The sequence below is a fragment of the Podarcis melisellensis genome (assembly GCF_964234715.1).
Source record: "Podarcis melisellensis genome assembly, chromosome: 3".
NCBI classification, from domain to species: Eukaryota; Metazoa; Chordata; class Lepidosauria; order Squamata; family Lacertidae; genus Podarcis; species Podarcis melisellensis.
Window position 1 is genome coordinate 18,384,150 of NC_138530.1, and position 21,282 is coordinate 18,405,431.

General features: G+C 47.1%; 1 protein-coding gene across 3 annotated transcripts in view; it reads left to right on the forward strand.

The window, feature by feature from the left end:
* PPP2R5D (protein phosphatase 2 regulatory subunit B'delta) overlaps nt 1-21,282 on the forward strand; it is a 58,033-nt gene that overhangs the window by 27,627 nt on the left and 9,124 nt on the right. For all 3 annotated transcript variants that reach the window (XM_081904053.1, XM_081904055.1, XM_081904054.1), the window contains exons 6-14: nt 1,580-1,672; nt 2,991-3,121; nt 4,058-4,117; nt 5,850-5,958; nt 7,700-7,753; nt 14,099-14,269; nt 14,857-14,984; nt 16,246-16,347; nt 20,153-20,225. In XM_081904053.1, the coding sequence (XP_081760179.1) occupies nt 1,580-1,672; nt 2,991-3,121; nt 4,058-4,117; nt 5,850-5,958; nt 7,700-7,753; nt 14,099-14,269; nt 14,857-14,984; nt 16,246-16,347; nt 20,153-20,225 (921 nt within the window). The remainder of the gene's footprint in view (nt 1-1,579; nt 1,673-2,990; nt 3,122-4,057; nt 4,118-5,849; nt 5,959-7,699; nt 7,754-14,098; nt 14,270-14,856; nt 14,985-16,245; nt 16,348-20,152; nt 20,226-21,282) is intronic.

The following is a 21,282-nucleotide window of genomic DNA, read 5'->3' on the forward strand; positions in this document are numbered from 1 at the left end:
GGATAGTTTGTAAAAAGTTCCCATTCTTCCTTGAAGTCACGGTTGTCCTTCTCACGTAGTTTACTTTGCCAACTCTGCATAGCTCATCCATTTTTCCTGCCATTGTTCTTTCATTGGGATTTCCTCATTCTTCCATCCTTGTGCTAACAAGACTCTTGCCGCTGTTGTAGCATACATAAATAAGTTCTTTGTTTTTCTTGGCACGTCTTGTCCTAAAATCCCTAACAAAAATGCTTCTGTTTTTTTTTTACAAATGTCATTTTGAACATTTTTTTCAATTTGTTATATATCATCTCCCAGTTTTTTTCAGCTTCTCTACATTCCCACCACATATGATACAAAGTACCTTCTTTTTCTTTACATTTCCAACATGTATTTGACCCGGTTTTGAACATTTTTGCCATTTTTACTGGTGTGATATACCATCTATACATCATTCTCATATAATTTTCTTTCAGAAGAGAACAGTCTGTAAATTTCAAGTTGACCTTCCACAGCTTTTCCCAGTCCTCAAATTGTATATTATGTCCTCTATCCTGTACCCATTTAATAATAACTGATTTGATCTCCTCGTCTTTCGTTTCCCATTCTAACAGAATAATATATGCTTTCTTCAACAACAAGTTGGTGCTGGGCTCGAAGGACCAAGGTTTAGCATAAGGCAACTTCTTAAGCTCCTATGCAGTATGTTGATGGGACTTGAAACACAATTATAGAGTTGGAAGGGACCACAAGGATCATTTAGTCCACCCCCCCTGCAATTTTGCCCAACAACAACCCTGAGATTAATAAGAGTCTCATCTTCTACCAACTGAGCTATCCCAGGAGCACATTTGCTTCCAAATAAACCTGCATGGGTCCCACTGTTGGTCCCTTTGTATTGCTGTGGAAGGGCCTCTCCAACCAGCATAATAATGTAGGTCTTTAATCACTGAATTAGGTTCCTGCTGAGATGAATTGTCTGCATTTCTGCAGTCTTCTTTCTCAGAGGTCCTGTGACATGACTGTTCTCCCGCTGGCAGGGAAAATAAAGATAAAAGCTTCCTTCAGAGACATCATTTTGGCTCCCCTTTCCTGTGCCAATCTGCTCTCGCATCTCTCTGATATTACATACTTCCTTTCTTTTTCTGTAGCTTTCGCAAGCCAGGGAGAATCTTTTCCCATTCTGTCTTGTCTCCCATTCTGTCATCTCCTTTATCATTTAGAAGGACTGTCAAGCTAAAGCCATTCAATTCTAAAAAAGAAAGGAAGGAAGGAAGGAAGGAAGGAAGGAAGGAAGGAAGGAAGGAAGGAAGGAAGGATTCCTCTTTCCATTCTGGAAATTATTTTCAGTTTCTGCTACAATCTATTAACTGGCATGCACGAGGCCACACCCAAACCCAATGGATAATCTGTTCAATTTTTATTGTTGTCAGTGGGCTTTAACTGTTCTTCAAATAGGTTTGACCATTTTTTGTGGTTTAACTGGCTGAAGGGGCACAACTTCTGCATCTCTGTATTTGCAGCAGGTACACAATACGAATAACCAGTCTTATACTTACAAATAATCCTTTTCCTGTTTTCTCCCCTCCCTTCTTAGCTGGTTTATGAATTCTTTCTGAGGTTCCTGGAATCCCCAGACTTCCAACCAAACATAGCCAAGAAATATATTGACCAGAAGTTTGTATTGTCAGTAAGTAGTTTCAGCTTCCTCCTAACTTGGCATTTATTTCAAAGGATTTCTAAACTGCTTAATACTTAAAAATGGCATGGGAGCCGCCGGTCGGGACAGGATAGAGAAGAGGTGGAGCCAACAGGTGACCTTGGGGAGGGATCCAGTTGGCTGGGCAATCTCTCCCCAGGTTGGGGGAACCCATACTAAAAGCAAAACAGTGTAATAAAAACAGAAAATTGGTAATGGCAGGATCCAGTCTCATGGGTCAGGGGGGGGAAATGGAACAAAGAGATACGGTTGGTACCCAGTTCACTCATCCTGTTACCGCAAGGATTTATCTTTGTGCAGTGGAACTTACCTCCCCTGCACGCACACACACGCCCTGCGCCCTCCCCCAGAAATCTGCTCTGGAGGGTTGGGGGAGGAGCCCCTAGACCAGATTTACTGGGTGGGGTACACTGGCAGGAGAGGAGATAATCCTTGCACTGATGGAACACTTGACTTTAATTCTGTGTTGATTTCCACTCTCAGTCCGCCATCTTGATTCAAAATGGCATCCAATTGCATCAAAGCCTAAGCAAAAAAAACCCCTGCTGGCTGATATCATCAACCATCGCACCAAATTTGGTTATGATACCCTTGGATGTGTCTGAATGCATAGTGAGCAAATACTTGATTGTGGGATGTGTGTGTGTGTGTGTGTGTGTGTGTGTACATATATGTATGTACACACACACACACACACACGTTATATTATGTGATCACCTCTTGCTATATTACCTATGTATTAACAGATGCTCTTCTCCAAATTCCACCATTTCATGTGATATTGTATATGACAATACAGGAGAGAGCCTTCTCTGTAGTGGTGTCTCTGTCTAAGTCATACTTGGGGTAGAGCTATTGAAATGAAGAAGCGTGATTTAATGCCCATTTGTTTCAGCGGAGATATTCTCTGAGTATGAGTTTGATCTCCTTGAGTCTAGGGGCAGAGAATCATTCTGGCTTCACGGGTCGGATCCTTATCAGGACCTGCCACGCCTGCAAAATTTGATAGTTTGGGGCAGAGCAATCAGCTGGCATCACAAATGACATTAGGGCATTTAGTGCTTTGAAATCCCAAAGTCAAGACTTCAAAGCACCAGCAGGCAGCAAAAGAAGCCCCGCCCCCTTTTGTCCCAGCAGCTATTTCACTGCAAACAGTTGCTGAAATGAAGAGAAAAGCATGGATGAAGCACCAGTGCCCCTCCTTTGCTCCAGCAGAAGGTGGGGTGGGGAGAATCTGTTAGTGCTGGATTGGAGTGCCCAAGAGAGTGATTAAATCCTCCATCCACAGCTGCTGGACCTGTTTGACAGTGAAGATCCCAGAGAGCGGGACTTTCTGAAGACTATTTTGCATAGGATTTATGGGAAATTCTTGGGCCTCCGAGCGTATATAAGGCGGCAGATCAACAACATATTTTACAGGTAAATACTGGCAATATTTAATCTATTGTGAATGTTTGTGTGTGTGGAGGATTCAATCCTAATTTGAGCGGTTGCACTGCATTTTCTTGGAGTTTCATTAGTCCTCTTAACTCCAACAATTATTAGATAAATAGATGGAAGACCTATGAGTGACCGAGAACAGGAGCAGGGAACCTGCAAACCTCCAGATGTTGTCGGATGACCCCTCCCAGCATCCTCAGTCATTGGCCGTGCTGGCTGGGGAGTTTCTGATTCACAAGGCTGCAGGGAAGTTTAGGTGTTATGGTACCGTATTTTTCGCTCCATAAGGCGCACTGGAGCATAAGGCGCACCTAGTTTTTAGAGGGGGAAATCAAGAAAAAAAATCTTACCCCCCTTGCTGTCTTGGCTTCCTCTTTAGCCGCGTGTAACCTCTCCAGCTGGGAACCTTTTCCATCCTGGAAAAAAGCCTGCAAGAGCCACGCGGAGCTTGTGTGCGGCTCTTGGGAGCTTTTCCTGCCTGCCTCCCCGCTCCATTTGCTCCATAAGACGCACACACATTTCCCCTTACCTTTTAGGAGGGAATAAGTGTGTCTTATGGAGCAAAAAATACGGGAGCTGATGGCAGGATCAGGACAAGCATCTCAGGGCCCATTGCAAGGCCTCTCCTTCCCTATCGCTCCTCTTTGCCGCACCCTGTCTGCGCCATGCTTTCCCCCAGTCGTTGGAATTCCTTGTCCAGAAACATCCAGGCCTATTTGCCTTCCCCACTTTAGAAAGCAGAACACAGCGACTAAATCTATGCAGATGTGCTGCTTATGGCTACAGATTTCCTGCTCCCCTCCAGGGACAGAACGTGGAGCATTTTGATTTTGGGGGTGGAGAGCGCTTGCCAAGCCTCTGTCCTCATGAAGTCAGCCTGTGTTTTCTGCTTGACACTTGCTTCTCTCTACTTAGGTTTATCTATGAGACAGAACACCATAACGGAATTGCAGAACTGTTAGAGATTTTAGGGAGGTAAGGGGTACACCTTTCTCTTTATTATTCCCTCCCTGTTCTGTAGGGGGCTCCTTGGTAGGAACAATAATAATATTTTTATTATTTATATGCCGCTCATCTGATAGGGTTAACCAGCCACTCTGGGCAGCTCCCAACAAAATATTAAAAATACAATAAAACATTAGCCATTAAAAACTTCCCTATGCAGGGCTGCCTTCGGATGTTTCTAAAAGTCATATGGTTAATTATCTCCTTGACATCTGATGGGAGGGTGTTCCACAGGGTGGAAGGGACGCGGGTGGTGCTACGGTCTAAACCACTGAGCCTCTTGGACATGCTGATGGGAAGGTTCGCGGTTCGAATCCCCGCAACGTTGCTCTGTCCCAGCTCCTGCCAACCTAGCAGTTTGAAAGCACACCAATGCAAGTACAGTGGTACCTCAGGTTACATACGCTTCAGGTTACAGACTCCACTAACCCAGAAATAGTGCTTCAGGTTAAGAACTTTGCTTCAGGATGAGAACAGAAATCGCTCCGGTGGCGCAGCAGCAGCAGGAGGCCCCATTAGCTAAAGTGGTGCTTCAGGTTAAGAACGGACCTCCGGAACGAATTAAGTACTTAACCCGAGGTACCACTGTAGATAAATAGGTACAGCTGCAGCAGGAAGGTAAACAGCGTTTCCATGCACTCTGGCTCCTGTCACAGTGTTCCGTTGCACCAGAAGCAGTTTAGGCACGCTGGCCACATGACCCAGAAAGCTGCCTGTGGACAAATGGCAGCTGCCTCGGCCTGAAAAACGAGATGAGCACTGCAACCCCATAGTTGCCTTTGACTGGACTTAATCCTCCAGGGGTCCTTTACCTTTTTACCTTTTACCACAGGGCGGGTGCCACTGATGAGGAGGCCCTCTGCCCGGTTCCCTATAACTTCACTTCTCACAGTGGGGGAACTGCCAGAAGGCCCTCGGAGGTGGACCTCAGTGTCTGGGCTGGATGGTGTGGGTAGAGACACTCCTTCAGGTATACAGGGCCAAGGCTGGTTAGGGCTTTAAAGGTCAGCACCAGCACTTTGAATTGTGCTCGGAAATGTGCTAGAAGCCAATATGAATCCTTTTGGACAGGTGTTATATGGTCCCGGCAGCCGCTCCCAGTCACCAGTCTAGCTGCCGCATTCTGGATTAGCTGTAGTTTCCAAGTCACCTTCAAAGGTAGCCCCACGTAGAGCATGTTGCAATAGTCCAAGTGGGAGATAACCAGGACATGTACCACTCTGGTGAGACAATGCACAGCAGGTAGGGTCTCAGTTGGTGTACCAGATGGGGCTGGTAGACAGCCACCTTGGACACAGAATTAACCTGTGCTGCTATGGTCAGCTGTCAGTCCAAAATGACCCACAGGCTGCTCACCTGGTCTTTTAGCGGCACAGTTACCCTATTCAGGACCAGGGAGTCCCCCACATCTGCCTGTGCCCCAGAGACAGTACTTCTGTCTTACTAGGATTCAGCCTCAATAGGTGATTGTTAGCTAGGCCGTCAAGTGAAATTTACACACACACGCACACACATTTCTGCTTAAAGCATGATATGAACCCTGCAGCTGAGTCCCTGGGAGCATTGCAGATGTTTCCTGCAGGATATCCTGACGATGAGGCACAGCAGCAAGGCGGGGAGGCTGGGAACTGCTCTGTGCACATACAAACATGCACAGACAGTGTGAGTCTTGGATGTTTACTATTCTCTCCCTTCTCCTCAGTATAATCAATGGATTTGCTTTGCCCCTGAAGGAAGAGCACAAGATGTTCCTCATCCGGGTCTTGCTGCCGTTGCACAAAGTGAAATCTCTGAGCGTCTACCACCCCCAGGTAAGAAGCACCTTCAGTCAACGTGTGTTGTGCTCGCTATAAAATGACAGGCAGGTTTAAGACCCGAAGAGGTGCCCTGCTGGATGACGTCAAAGGCCCATCTAGTCCAGCGTCCTATTCAGTAGCAGCACTCTCTCTACTTGGGTTCCCCAGCAGCTGGTATTGAGAGATTTTCTGTCTCTGAACCTGGGGTTGGCATACAGACATATCAATCATAGTGATAAACCCGTCAATTTGTAGTATTTTAAAATATATATATTTTAAAATACAATTGTACCCGGCCTTTCATCCATCACGGAACCCACAGCGACACATACTTGTGATCTTCCATACAGTTAGTGACCCAACACGGGTCTGCTTAGCTTCTGCAAGGTGGCAGACAAGTATGAATTTTATTATTTCGGTCACAGACCAGCTCCAGCCCACATACAATATCAAGGAAGTCATAAAACACAATAGGGATACATTTGAACTTTCAATTAGGTATAACAGGGACAATACAGATATAGCAACAGTTAAAAAATATATAAATTAAAACTTAGTCACTAACATATAACCTAAAATTATCATTTAAGGCCTAAATCATTATGATAGCACAGTTTGTTTTCTTAAGTTTTATGGCAGTCACACAGAATTTGGCTACCCTTAACATGATCTCAGGATCCTTGTCCTCTACCAGGGATTTTAGACATTGAAGTTCGGATTCATTTGGAGATTTTTGCATAGCAGGGATAATAAATACTGAGCGTATATCCCCGTAGAAATGGCAGTGTAACAAGGCATGAGAGACAGTTTCTACCTCCATCAGGCCGCAGGGGCAGACTCGTTCTGTGGGTGGCGGACAAGAGGCATGGAACCTCTTGCCCGCAGGCTGTTCCCCACCCCCCAGTCATGCTCATCTCTCCCATGCACCTGACATCAGGTGTGGGGCAGGTGAGGACACAGCTACAGAGGAATAATCAGGAGCTTAAACTGAGAGCCTGATTGTTCCTTTGCATGTGGGGGGCTCCCTGAGAGCGAGGCCTCTGAAGCGCTGCTCCCGTTCCAAATTTCATCTCTGCATACTTGATACCAAAGGGGGCTCATTGTCAATGGTCTTCCAAGGTGGCTGACCCCCTTTCAGCTGGCAGGGTGAGGTTTAGGGGTTGGATCCTGTTCCCCATTCCTGCCCCAAACCATACTCTGGGACTCTAATCCCCTTCTAAAGCTGTTCAATGCGCCTATTTTCAGTTGATGTACAGACGTGGCAGTGGTGCGATCTGACGCCTTTCTCTTGGCGCGGAAATACAGTGGTACCTCGGGTTACATACGCTTCAGGTTACATACGCTTCAGATTACAGACTTCGCTAACCCAGAAATAGTGCTTCAGGTTAAGAACTTTGCTTCAGGATAAGAACAGAAATCATGCTCCGGCTGCATGGCAGCAGCAGGAGGCCCCATTAGCTAAAGTGGTGCTTCAGGTTAAGAACAGTTTCAGGTTAAGTACGGACCTCCGGAACGAATTAAGTACTTAACCCGAGGTACCACTGTAAATCTCACCAATTCTAGGGAACTGAACCCTCGTCGAACTCTGCGCAGGCTTGCAGCATTGGATTTGTGGGCTTGCATGCAGCTGACTTGCATCTGCGCCATCTCATCGGAAGGCTGGTTATAAATACTTTCAGATACCACACAAGTTCTGCCTGCCTCTGCTGTTTCCATAGTGCCTGCAGTTCTGACTGTACTGTGCTCTTCCTTGCAGTTGGCTTACTGTGTGGTGCAGTTCTTGGAGAAAGACAGCAGCCTGACCGAACCGGTAAGTGCTCCCTCTGGGTGGGGCTGCCTTGGAAGAATATTTGGAAACTTTGTATGGAAACCTCCCACTGCTGCTGCTGCTGTTAGGCCCTGTTTGCACTATATAAAGCAGGACCATACCACCTTAAGCAGTCATGACTTCTTCCCCCAAAGAATCCTGGGAACTGTAGTTCGTTAAGGGTGCTGAGAGATGTTAGGAGACAGTAATCACTGGAGGGGAAAAGGGCTTCTGAGACTGGGTGGATTTAAAAGGTAAAGGGACCCCTGACCTTTAGGCCCAGTCGTGACCGACTCTGGGGTTGCGGCGCTCATCTCGCTTTACTGGCCGAGGGAGCTGGCGTACAGCTTCCGGGTCATGTGGCCAACATGACTAAGCCGCTTCTGGTGAACCAGAGCAGCGCACGGAAAAGCCGTTTACCTTTCCGCCGGAGTGGTACCTATTTATCTACTTGCACTTTTTTTGGGCGTGCTTTCGAACTTCTAGGTTGGCAGGAGCCCAGGGACCAAGCAATGGGAGCTCACCCCGTCACGGGGATTCGAACCACCAACCTTCTGATTGGCAAGCCCTAGGCTCAAAAAAGCGATTCAGTTAAATGCGTTGTAAATGTCATACAGGGAAATCCCGTTGGTGAAAGGCGGGACACCACAGCGCCATCTGGTGTCACAGTATTGTAGTGCATATAGGGCGCTCCGTTTTTACAATTAAGAGTGCTGCGAGTTCTTAGGTGACCCCTATTCCCCCCACAGCACTGCAATTCCCAGAATTCCCTGCCAAGAGGGATTGATTGTTAAACTACTCCTGGGATTGTAGCTCCGTAAGGGGAATAGGGGTCAGCCTATGAGCTCTCAGCACCTGTAACCAAATGACACTTTCAAAGATTCTTTAGGGGGAAACCATGACTAATGACATACGACAACGCTTTAAATGCATGCTGCACATGCGGCCTTCGGAGATTTTTGTATACTAATGGTGGACTCATTCTCTCAGTGCCTTTCCTTACCTAGCCAAAAGGAGACCACGCTTTCACAAAAGAGAATTGTCAGCAGGCTTGGGGAAAACCAGCGTTTCATAGAATAGAATCATAGAATCATAGAGTTGGAAGAGACCACAAGGGCCATCGAGTCCAACCCCCTGCCAAGCAGGAAACACCATCAGAGCACTCCTGACATATGGTTGTCAAGCCTCTGCTTAAAGACCTCCAAAGAAGGAGACTCCCACACTCCTTGGCAGCAAATTCCACTGTCGAACAGCTCTTACTGTCAGGAAGTTCTTCCTAATGTTTAGGTGGAATCTTCTTTCTTGTAGTTTGGATCCATTGCTCCGTGTCCGCTTCTCTGGAGCAGCAGAAAACAACCTTTCTCCCTCCTCTATGTGACATCCTTTTATATATTTGAACATGGCTATCATATCACCCCTTAACCTCCTCTTCTCCAGGCTAAACATGCCCAGCTCCCTTAGCCATTCCTCATAAGGCATCGTTTCCAGGCCTTTGACCATTTTGGTTGCCCTCCTCTGGACATGTTCCAGTTTCTCAGTGTCCTTCTTGAACTGTGGTGCCCAGAACTGGACACAGTACTCCAGGTGAGGTCTGACCAGAGCAGAATACAGTGGCACTATTACTTCCCTTGATCTAGATGCTATACAGTACTCCTATTGATGTCAGCAGGCTTGGGGAAAACCCAGCGTTTGCTTGAGCACAGACTTTAATGGGAGAGGGAAAATAAAGGGGGGGAGAGGAGGTAGGTGTGATGGAATGGAATAGCCTAGAGAAGGCAGACCTTGCTGGCTGGCACTTTGAACGGCAGCAATCTTCATTATATTGCAGATCTTGCTGGTGCCCTTGACGCTGCTCACTCTTTGTGGCTAGGGTGTTGTTTGGGTTTTTTTGTTCGTTTGTTTTTTTGCTTGTGGCAGGGGGTTATTTGCTACTGGTCTTTTGTATCTTCATTTTAGACCCTTGTGATTTGCGTGGAAATCGTTCAATTGTACATCTTTTAATATTTTATTTACTGTTTATGACTACTTTTTTAGTGCGTTTTTTGCATGTTGTAAGCTGCCTTGAGTGTGGTTTAAACTGGAAAGCCGGCATATAAGTAAGATTATACATATATGTATGCAGTTAGTTTCTAAGCCCATTTCAGAGTGTGGGTGATGGATCTTATTTAAACCATAAATGGGCTCAGGGTACAATATCTGAGGAGGCATTCTTTTGTTCTGGAGGGTTGCGAATACTGTTTAGTGACCCCGATTTGATTTTTTTAAATTTTGTTTTTGATTACTTTTTTGAGAGTGCTGGGTGATTATTTTATTTTTTTGTAATCAAGATTCACTTCTTTCACGTTACTGGTTTTTATTGTGTTGTTTGTATGGTTGTAAATACTCTGAGGGCTGTTTGTGTGGCAGAAAAGAAAGTCCAGTGTGTACATTCTGTAAATAAGGAGTTAAGTTGGTTTTTCAAAGTTCAAACTGCTTCTGCACTGTTGACCTATTGTACTGTGGAGTTTATGACTGTGGCAAAACAATGCAAGCTTATCTCACCATCAACACGAATGTCTTAAAAGTAGTTTGCCCTGTGAACATAAAAAGCATAGGGAACTTGACTTACACTGAACAGAGGTGTAATGGTGTGGTGTCAATGGGAGTTGGGAGACATGTTACTATTTCTGCAGCAGCCATTCCTGTCACCAGCATCCTAGAGCCATCAATCAGCATGAAAGGTGTGCGTTTTAGCCAATAAGAAGACGCCCTTTCACCCTTTTTTTGCTTATGGGAGCCAATCAGAGTGAAGAGAGGAGAGTCAGCCCCTGAAAATTGACTCTTAGAATCACTCTGGAGAAGCGCATTGGGAAGAATGCCGAAGAAGATCTTGTTCTGTGTGCTCCAAAAGCTAAGCGTTTAGGAACACTGAAAACACAAGGCGCTTCTGTTTTGAAAGAATGGTGTGCGAGCTCTGCAAAGTACAGTAGAACTTTGAGGAAAACACAGCTAAAGTCGCCCCGAAAGAAGGGCACATTTTCTAGCTGAAAAGCCAGCACATGGAGATCTGCATTGATTGTTGCAGTGCTAGGTATTACTATTGTATAGTTATACAATATAAGGCTGCATAAACTTAGATGAGTACGTGGCTGTGACTCTCATGTAGGGACCCTTCAGAAAAATGTGTGGGGCTACGTCATTCCTCATACAGTGGTCCCTCGGGTTACGTACGCTTCAGGTTACATACGCTTCAGGTTACAGACTCCACTAACCTAGAAATAGTGCTTCAGGTTAAGAACTTTGCTTCAGGATGAGAACAGAAATCGTGCTCCAGCAGTGCGGCAGCAGCAGGAGGCTGTGCTTCAGGTTAAGAAGTGGTGCTGCAGGTTAAGATCAGTTTCAGGTTAAGAACGGACCTCCGGAATGAATTAAGTACCGTATTTTTCGCCCTATAGGACGCACTTTTCCCCCTCCAAAAATGAAGGGGAAATGGGTGTGCGCCCTATGGGGCGAATGCAGGCTTTCGCTGAAGCCTGGAGAGTGAGAGGCATCAGTGCACACCGACCCTTCTCACTCTCCAGGTTTCAGGAAGCTATCCGCAAGCCTCCCGCGCCCGGCGGGAGGTCGCGCCGGGCGCGCGAGGCTTGGGGCGGCAGCCTGCATCCCGAAGCACGGGGCGTCCTCCGGAGGACACCCCTTGCTTCGGGAAGGTGTCCGCAAGCCTACCGCGCCCAGTGGAAGGTCTCGCCGGGCGCGCGAGGCTTGGGGCAGCAATCTGCATCCCGAAGCACAGGGTGCCCTCCGGAGGACGCTCCTTGCTTCGGGAAGGTGTCCGCAAGCCTCCCGCACCCGACGGGAGGTCCTGCCGAGCGCGGGAGGCTTGGGGCGGCAGCCTGCATCCCGAAGCACGGGGCGTCCTCCAAAGGATGCCCCTTGCTTCGGGAAGGTGTCCACAAGCCTCCTGCGCCCGGCTTGGGGCGGCAGCCTGCATCCCGAAGCACGGGGTGCCCTCCAAAGGATGCCCCTTGCTTTGGGAAGGTGTCCACAAGCCTTCCGCGCCCGACAGGAGGTCCTGCAAGGCGCGGGAGGCTTGGGGCGGCAGCCTGCATCCCAAAGTATGGGGTGCCCTCCGGAGGACGCCCGGTGCTTCGGGAAGGTGTCCGCAAGCCTACCGCACCCGGCTTGGGGCGGCAGCCTGCATTCCGAAGCACGGGGTGCCCTTCAGAGGACGCCCCGTGCTCCGGGCGGGAGGTCCCGCCGGGCTCGCAAGGCTTGCAGGCAGTAGCCTGTTCTGGGGTGGGGGGAAGCTCGGGCTTCACCCGCCCCAGCCCCGCGCCTGGGGGGGGGATTTTTTTTTTCTTTATCCCCCCCCCAAATGTGTGTCTTATGGGGCGGTCCGTCCTATGGGGCGAAAAATACGGTACTTAACCCGAGCTACCACTGTACTTCTCATTTGAATTGTGAAAGATCCAATGCGCTCCCATTAGAATTACTGCTGGTTTTGATATGTTGACACAAATCAGGAAAGCTAGAACAGGCAAGCTACTCTTCGGCTGGTCTTCTTTTTGCCATGCCTGGCAATGTACTTCCCAGAAGCCCTTTGGATCCTTGTGACTTAGGACATTCTGCCGTCCTTCCTGAAACTGCATTGTTGCCTTCTTTGATCTGTGGTTTGAACTTTGATTGCACTGACGCCCTGGAAAAAATCAGGCTGGGCCGCTGCAAAGTATTCTTGGCACGTTCTTTGAAAGCGTAGAAGCTTAGGGAAAAAGATGCTTCAGTTAGCGCTGCTGACAAGTGTAATGAGTGCTGCAGATTGTCTTTAGATTACTTGATTTGTCTGTTGTTCCAGGTTCTACGAAATTGGTGTTAAATCATAAGTAGAGCGACTGAAATTGGGTTAGGGGAGGAGCACGTTTGCATAACATAGACCTTGTTTAAAGTTGCAGTGATAAATATGTGACTGACCTCTCATTATTACGTTTCCTTCACACACTATTCTGCAGCAATATTAATTTCTGGGCCAGATTAAAAATTAAGGCAGATCTCTCTTCCAAGCGACGCGGGTGGCGCTGTGGGTTAAACCACAGAGCCTAGGACTTGCCAATCAGAAGGTTGGCGGTTCGAATCCCCACGACGGGGTGAGCTCCCGTTGCTCGGTCCCTGCTCCTGCCAACCTAGCAGTTCAAAAGCACATCAAAGTGCAAGTAGATAAATAGGTACCGTTCCGGCGGGAAGGTAAACGGCATTTCCGTGCGCTGCTCTGGTTCACCAGAAGCGGCTTAGTCATGCTGGCCACATGACCTGGAAGCTGTACGCCGGCTCCCTCGGCCAGTAAAGCGAGATGAGCGCTACAACCCATCGGGTCACGACTGGACCTAATGGTCAGGGGTCCCTTTACCTTTACTCTTCCAAGCAGTCGAGAGGATGACTGCAAAATAAGCATTCGTAGACAAGCACTGAGGGTGTAAACCAGTTGCAGAACGTTTAGGTGAACAGCCACCTCCCTTTTAACTGATTTATTATTTAATCAGTTTCTGAAACCTATAGGTTTCTAAAACCTTAATACAAGCTGCATTTTTGAGACACTTTTAAGAAAAGCATGCAAACCTCCAGTCCAATAAGCAAAAGCTACCAGAAGAGAAGGTCATATGGAATGTTTGCCATTTCCTGTGACAGACACATACCAGAATCAAAGCATTCTTTAAACAAAGCATGTCCCAAGTTCTTATTGGTTAGATTCATCTTACTAGCATTTCTGGTTAAATTTCACTCCTTGATTAAAAATAGCCTTTTCATTTATAAACAACTAAAACCATAGTTGATTCATGAAACTAATTGAAGCTTACAGGGCTGAACAGCACACAAGCAGCTAGAGATTTCTAGCTTTGCATTGAAACCAGCATACCTCCTTATGAAATTCTTCCCTTGTTGTAGATTCCTCTTGGAATGCAGTGTAAGATGCAGGATATGATCAGATGCAACACTAAACAATGGTTTGGAGTTATACAGATAGGCAGATAACAAACTTGTGCCCTCCTCTCTCTTCCCCTTCTTCACCTTGTGTGTGATGATTAATAACTCTCAACAGAAATCAAAAATTTCTCAAAAATCTGTATGTGCACTAATTATGTCACATTAAGTAAATCAACACTATATCTTGTGCCTTTTGACTAATTGTTCACATTTTAAAAAAACAAGCTTGGAGGGTAGAGGTCCTGGGTAAGTTGCTATCTTTTGGCCTCAGGATTTCACTATTGGCAATTTTTTCTTCTTCCAGACTTAAAATTCTTGTTGCTATCACCAACAAATGTTCCTGCTTGTTTCTCATAAAACGCTCATAAAAATCTCGTTTCTTCATCTCTTCAGGTGATTATGGGCTTGCTGAAGTTTTGGCCAAAAACACACAGTCCCAAGGAGGTGATGTTCCTGAATGAGCTGGAAGAAATATTAGATGTCATTGAACCCTCGGAGTTTGTGAAGGTTATGGAACCCCTGTTCAGGCAACTGGCGAAGTGTGTCTCCAGCCCACACTTCCAGGTAGGTTCGAAACTCAGGATGCTGGCAACAGCTCTAGTCTCTATTCAAATGCAGAGGGAAACGCTGAAATTCTGAAGAATGTTGGTGCACAAGATGAGCAATTATCCAGGGAAAGTTTTTATAGCTAGCTCAATTGGAAAGTGGCCCACTTCAGATGATCCCCCCAAAAGTTAGCTGAAATTATTTCCACACATTCCAGTCCTGATTTCTTGAGCAACAGATAATGAATGTGTTGCTCTTTCTTCTGCATGGCAGTCCTTCAGATAGTGGAAGGCTGTTATTATGCCTTGCCTTAATCTCCTCTCGATCCTGCTAAACACACCCAACTTTTTCAGCTATCCTTCATTGGGCTGATTGCCCTCAACTGAACGTGTTCCGGTTTGTCAATGTCCTCTTTAAAATGTGGTGTCCAGAACAGGCCACTGTACTCCAGATGTGGTTTGCACAGCAGATAATAGAATGAATTTGTTTCTGCTTGTGATAAGGGCCCTAGGTTTCTGTTAATTCACCTTCATATTGCATTACCTGCTTCCCCCTTTAAAAGATCTCCCTTGCTTCAGAAGTTATGTTTTGCTTTATTTGTACAGGTGGCCGAGAGGGCGTTGTACTATTGGAACAATGAATACATCATGAGTTTGATCAGTGACAATGCAGCCAAAATTCTTCCCATTATGTTCCCGGCACTCTACAAGAATTCCAAAAGTCATTGGAACAAGTAGGTCGTTTCTGTGTGCGCTGGGCATGAGTGGGAGTACAACTGAGAGAGCTCCGCCTTGCTCTTCCACCACGGCCTATTGGTGCCGCTCATGCAAAGTCTGGCAGAGGGAGAAAGAAAAGGGCTCTGATGACGATGATTGCTAGCAATATGGATGGGCATATGGAATAGGTTGCCTCCCCTTGAGTCTGTTCTTTTTATCAAGATCATTTGTAACTGGGAGTTTTATGTGGTTTATCCACCTTTGGTCCAAAATGCTGAGTTGCTGAGGTCTGTTACACAAACTGCATACACTCTGCGGATCCCTAAGTGTGCCAGTGTCTGTTGGCATTGGGCGCTGTGATGTTCGGGCTGAAGAAAGCTTTTGAATATCCCAAACAAATGATCAGGAGAAGGAGAACATGCCAGTTGGTCATGTGTCTCTACTAGGGTCCTACTCGAGTGTAGGACGAGCTCCTGACATTCAAACCCTTGGTGAGTTAGGGATTTCCTTTGCATGCGAAGACAGGCTCTGGTGGATTGAGCGGGCGAGACCAATAGTTGGTCCAGCAGTCAAGAAGGCGGTTTCTGCATGTGCTGTAGAAAGAAATGAGAGGCACATGGGGCTCTTCAACCAGGGAAGGGAGTCCATCTAGAAGAAATACTCTTGATCCTAAACCGGATTTCTTCGGAAGAAGAAAAGGCCTTAAGGAATAAACCCTGCACAAATCTGGAGTGGAGTCCCTAGGATGATTTGATGGTGCCTTGTACTCCTCCTTCCAGCAACTCCTGAGTGGGGATTCGAACCCTGGTCTCCCAGGTCCTCGTCCAGTACTCTCACCACTATGCCACTTTGGCCTCCATACACACTGCCCAGGCTTGCACCCCAGGGAGGTCACTTGGGTGCTGCTAATGCAGTGGTTTGACTTCACCCCTGCAGGCGCACTCCATTGTCTCTCAACCATGACAACAATTTATAACTGGGATGGGGGATCCGTTAGACTCCAGCCCCCATCACTCCTTTTGCCACGCTGGCCGGGACTGATGAGAGTTGGGTTCCAATGTCCTCTGGAGTTCTACAGGTTCCCCACCCTGACTTACAGATTTCTGTTGGTCTTCTTAGGGGTAGTGGGGGGATAAATGGGTGTGTCCTGGCATTTGAAGCTATCCTTCCTTTTTATATCAGGTATTGGAAGTTTACTGTCCTGGTCCATTAAATCTCTCCTGTGCAAGGGCAGTTTCCCCACCTTCTAATTCATTCTCCACCTCTTCTTTTTTTAAGGACAATCCATGGGTTGATCTACAATGCACTGAAGCTGTTCATGGAGATGAACCAGAAGCTGTTTGACGACTGCACACAGCAGTACAAGGCAGAGAAGCAGAAGTGAGTACTGGTGGCTGGGAAAACTCCCACTTGACAGCAGCTACCAAGTCTAAACCACTGAGCCTCTTGGGCTTGCCGATCAGAAGGTCGGCAGTTCGAATCCCCGCGACGGGGTGAACTCCCGTTGCTCTGTCCCAGCTCCTGTCAACCTAGCAGTTCGGAAGCACGGCAAGTAGATAAATAGGTGCTGCTATGGCAGGAAGGTAAACAGTGTTTTCGTGCACTCTGGCTTTCGTCACAGTGTTCTGTTTCACCAGAAGTGGCTTAGTCCTGCTGGCCACATGACCCGGAAAGATGTCTGTGGACAAACGCTGGCTCCCTTGGCCTGAAAAGCGAGATGAGCGTTGCAACCCCATAGCCGCCTTTGACTGGGGTTATTTCCCTTACCTCACTTAGAGGAATGGGCAAAGGACCCAATACTGTTGGAGAACAGTCTCCCATCATCCTCGACCATTGCCTATGTTGGCTGGGGCTGATGGGACCTGAAGCACATCACGATTGGGAGGCTGTGCTAGTTGGATGCTTAAATAATGTGTCTCTACAGAGGTTGGGGGAATGCAGGCTGTAATTCCTTTTTGGAAGTCCTCTTCATGCTGTTCTCCTAAGTCAGAGAAGGGAATACTAACAGCCTGTGCTGATCTAGCCCCACTGCTTCCTGGGGAGGCATAGGGCCCAGGATTTAACCCTGGCAAGGGCATTGAGGCAGAATACCCCTCTTTGGGGAAGAGCCTCAGCTCTGGGAGGATCTGCCTGTCCCTGGGGATTGGGACTTACCTCCAAGGAGATGGGTCTGGAAAAGGGAGACTTGTGACACTGAAGAAAGGACTATACTGAGGCAGCCCTCTATGAGTCTGCAGAAAGACTCAGGGATGGCGGGAATGTGGTTCACCAGAGGTGAAAGCAGAGACAGTACAGTGGTACCTTGGGTTAAGAACTTAATTCGTTCTGGAGGTCCAGTCTTAACCTGAAGCATCTGTAACCCAAGGTACCACTGTAAATCAGTGTTTCTGGAATAAAACCTGGTTTGCAGCTGACCAGACGTGAGCTGGTGCCTTTTTTGAGCTTTTTGCCAGGTGTGGTCTATGGAAGCTATGGCACAAGCAGCTTCCACGGGGGGTACAGCACGGGTGTCCACATAAAACACCTTGAAAACGATGGTAGATGAGCAACACCTAAAGAACATTTAAGAAAAAGCTACCTGAAAGAAATGGGAGTTTTAAGAGCCACAGGCAAATCAGGAAGAAAGGAATTCCTCAAAGGGGGGACGGACCACTGAGAGAACACCCTGTTTATTATGCCTGCTAGCCTATTAGATCTTAACCAGTCGGCCCAGGGCTGATTTTAAAGCGCAAACAGGTTTATACAGGTGGTCTTGACCCACAACGTGGCCCCGTTGCGGCCATATGGGATATCACTAGCAAAAAAAATTCACCAGCGACCAGAGCAACTGATGCAATATTGGAGCTGCGTATTCTGACCCGCTGCGTATTCTGACCCCCTTACCAACATCCGAGTGGCCTCATTCTGAGCCGCTTGAAGTTTCTGAATGTTTCTGAAAGGCTGCCCCACATGGAATGCATTGCAGTAGCCTTGCCGACGGCGCTTCCACAGGTAGTCCAAAAGAACTTACAAGCTGTGAGCTTTATCCTTCAGGGAAAATCGCCATTCCATCCAGGAGTGGTTGGATACCTCTTTCCAGTTTTGGCTGTTTTCCGCACTCGCAATACCTCTGTCATATCTGGATTCCTTTCAGCTTGCTTGCCCTCAGCCACCTCTAAACCACCTCTAGACACCTGTTTGAGACTTCACAGGCTTCCTTGGGATTAGTAGGGATTCAAACAAGAGACAGAGGAGCCTGCCAGCCACATTCTGGGGACACCACAGCCGTGTGACTTCTCACAGTGTAAGATGTTAGAAAGCACAGGCGATAAGATGGAGCCCAGAGACACCCTGTTGGTTACTGGGCAGAGCAGATACTTTCTGGGTCTAATCTTCTAGAAAGGAACGGGGGTTACCATAACACTGTGCTTCCTAAGCCCAGCAGGAACCTTAGCTAAACTACCCAGCTGTGGCATTGTGCTAGTGGAAATCCCATAAGGTAGGGCACTCAGTTGCCACTGTTCGCCACCACCTGCAGTCCCTCTGCCCCGTAGGCTCTTGTAGTTCTGCAAGGTTCCACAACCCTCGGTAGCAGCTTTTCTGGAAGGTGTTTGGAGCTGTCAATGGGCAGGGAGGATTGGCAGAAATTGGGTGTTCTGCCTTACGCTGCAGAAGCGCTTTACAATACAGTGGTACCTCGGGTTACAGACGCTTCAGGTTACAGACTCCGCTAACCCAGAAATAGTACCTCAGGTTAAGAACTTTGCTTCAGGATGAGAACAGAAATCGCGTGGCGACGGCAGCAGGAGGCCCCATTAGCTAAAGTGGTACCTCAGGTTAAGAACAGTTTCAGGTTAAGAACGGACTTCCAGAGCGAATTAAGTTCTTAACCTGAGGTACCACTGTTGTGCAAAGCCACCACTGAATGCCATCCCATTGTTCGCAACTCTCCATCCCCTCTCTGTCCCCATTGAGAAGGCTGAGCTGCAGTCCTGTGGATGCTTTCTTGGGAATAAACTCCACTGAATCCCAACAGGGTTTCTAAACTAAAAGCAACCAAGGAAGAGTCATGTGGCTACCTTAAATATTTATATCCATTGTAAGGACCCAAGGAGAGCCTTGCTGGATCACACCAGTGATGTATCTGGCCCAGCTTTCTCATGCTGGCATAAGGGAAGCCAGCAAACAGGGCCCATTTGTGATCCCCAGCAACCGGTTTTTGGAAGCAGAAGCTTTTCAGAGCAAGTTGAACACGCACAGGGTTGAGCCTGTTAGGTACTCTTTGCCCCCAGTAAAACTGCCAGACTTAAGAGCTTAACTGTACTTGGCATTCCCAGTTCTGCAAAGCGCTCGGTTCTGTGCAAAGGAGAACTTGACCTATGAGGTACTACAAAGCTTTGGGGAGAGGGTGGGCTCCTTGGGGTTGTGCCACAAATAAGATTAAGAAAGAGGGGAAGATCACAGATGAGGGATTTGTGCCTCCTTTATGAAAAGGGCATGAACTAAGAGGACTCTTACGCTTGGAGATAGGGGTAAATCGGGGTGACTGTGGTCCCTCAGTAATCTGAGGCGAAAGGATCAGCTGGGAACGAACTTGTCTCTTTGAGGCGCGGCTTGAGCGATTCCTCAGCCATCTTAATTTTTTAAAAAGGAAGGAGCAGGGTAGAAGTGTTTACATTTGAATCCTCTTGGTAGGCAGTCTGCAGGAAGCCTCATGCAAGTTCCAAAGATAACGGAAGCCCAGTCCACAGTAACTCGGAACAAGAGGAAAGCTTTCAATGGAGCTGCCCCTGTTTTTGTGGAATAGCATTCCTGTTGAGATATAGCAAGCAGGCTGTCTGCAGTTTCCAAAACCAACTGAAGACATTTTTGTCCCATTGGCTTTCCCATCTGGATGAATGGGTCTCTGCCATGGGTGTCTACTTTGCATTCACACACACACACACCTGCTGTTGTTTGCTGTATTTTTAACTGCTTAGCTATTTTAATTTTTTTTTTGTACATAGATATGTGTGGAAGGCAGTTAATTACTTAATATATCTGTTTAATGTGGAGCATTTGATTGGGTTTTGAAGAATGGCATAACTTGACCAGAGCTCTAGAGGGAGGGCGCAGGTTAAAAGTCTAACTAGAGGGAGGGTGCAGGTTAAATGTCTAAATAAAGAAAATAACACCCACCCTAAAATAAATTCCTTTTCGTCTTCAGAGGGCGGTTCAGGTTGAAGGAACGAGAAGAGATGTGGCACAAGATTGAGGAGCTGGCCCGCCAAAATCCTCAGGTAATAGTTGTTAGCAACAGAGGAAAGATGTTTTGGTAGTGTACTTTCTTAGGTTACCCAAACCACAAACTTGTTACCTTAACGATAAACTCTATGTGTTTGCTCCGGTGAATAAGCATTGAACTATGCCTAGGACAGGGAACCTGTGTCCCTCCAGATGTTGTTGCACATGCCGATGGAAATTGGAGCCCAGCAAAATCTGAAGGGCGCACCAGGTTGGCTGTCCCTGCACTAGGACCTGTGGTTTTAAATTTCTGCATGGCTCTGGTGGAGTTGCTGTTGGCTTCAGTTCCTCGTCTGTAAAATGGCAATTCTTGTCAGAGGCAGAAGATAAGAGATTATAAATAACAAGACCAGTGGTTCCTTTGTTGAGCACAGTAGATATGTCTCCACAAGGTATTTTCTAAAACACACAGTCTCACTTCCTGGCAAAGTAACATCCAGGTATTTAATCAGCTCCTGTCACCTCTGTTTGCTCATTTCAAATATGGTTACTAAATGCCTGCTTCATAGCTTGGTAAGTTTTGATCTCTAGAACAAACATGGGAACTTATACTGAGCCAGCTCTCATCCAGCTCAGTATTGTCTAGGCCAGGGGTAGTCAACCTTTTTATACCTACCGCCCACCAATGCATCTTTCTTGATGGTAAAATTTCCTTACTGCCCACCAGTGCTTAATGGAAGGAGGATTCAGCTTGTGCCATAGAAGCTCCTACCACCCACCTAGAATCCTGAAATGCTTACTAGTGTGCATTAGGGACCAGGTTGACAACCCTGGTCTAGGCTGACTGGAAGTAGCTCTCTAGAGTTTCAGGCCAAGAGCATTTTGCACCCCTACTTGCAAAGGCGAGTAATTCAACCTGGGACCATTGCTTTATTTATAGCATTTATTTGCTGCCTTTTAGGGCACAGCCCCCACAGATGCAATTGATGCCCATTTTGAATACTAAACATAGGATTCCAGAAACGTAAGGAAGCACCAAGTCTTGGGAATCAGTGGTGTAAAAGCACTTTGTTACGGAAAGGCAGACGAGTCACGTTTGAAGGGTGATGCCGA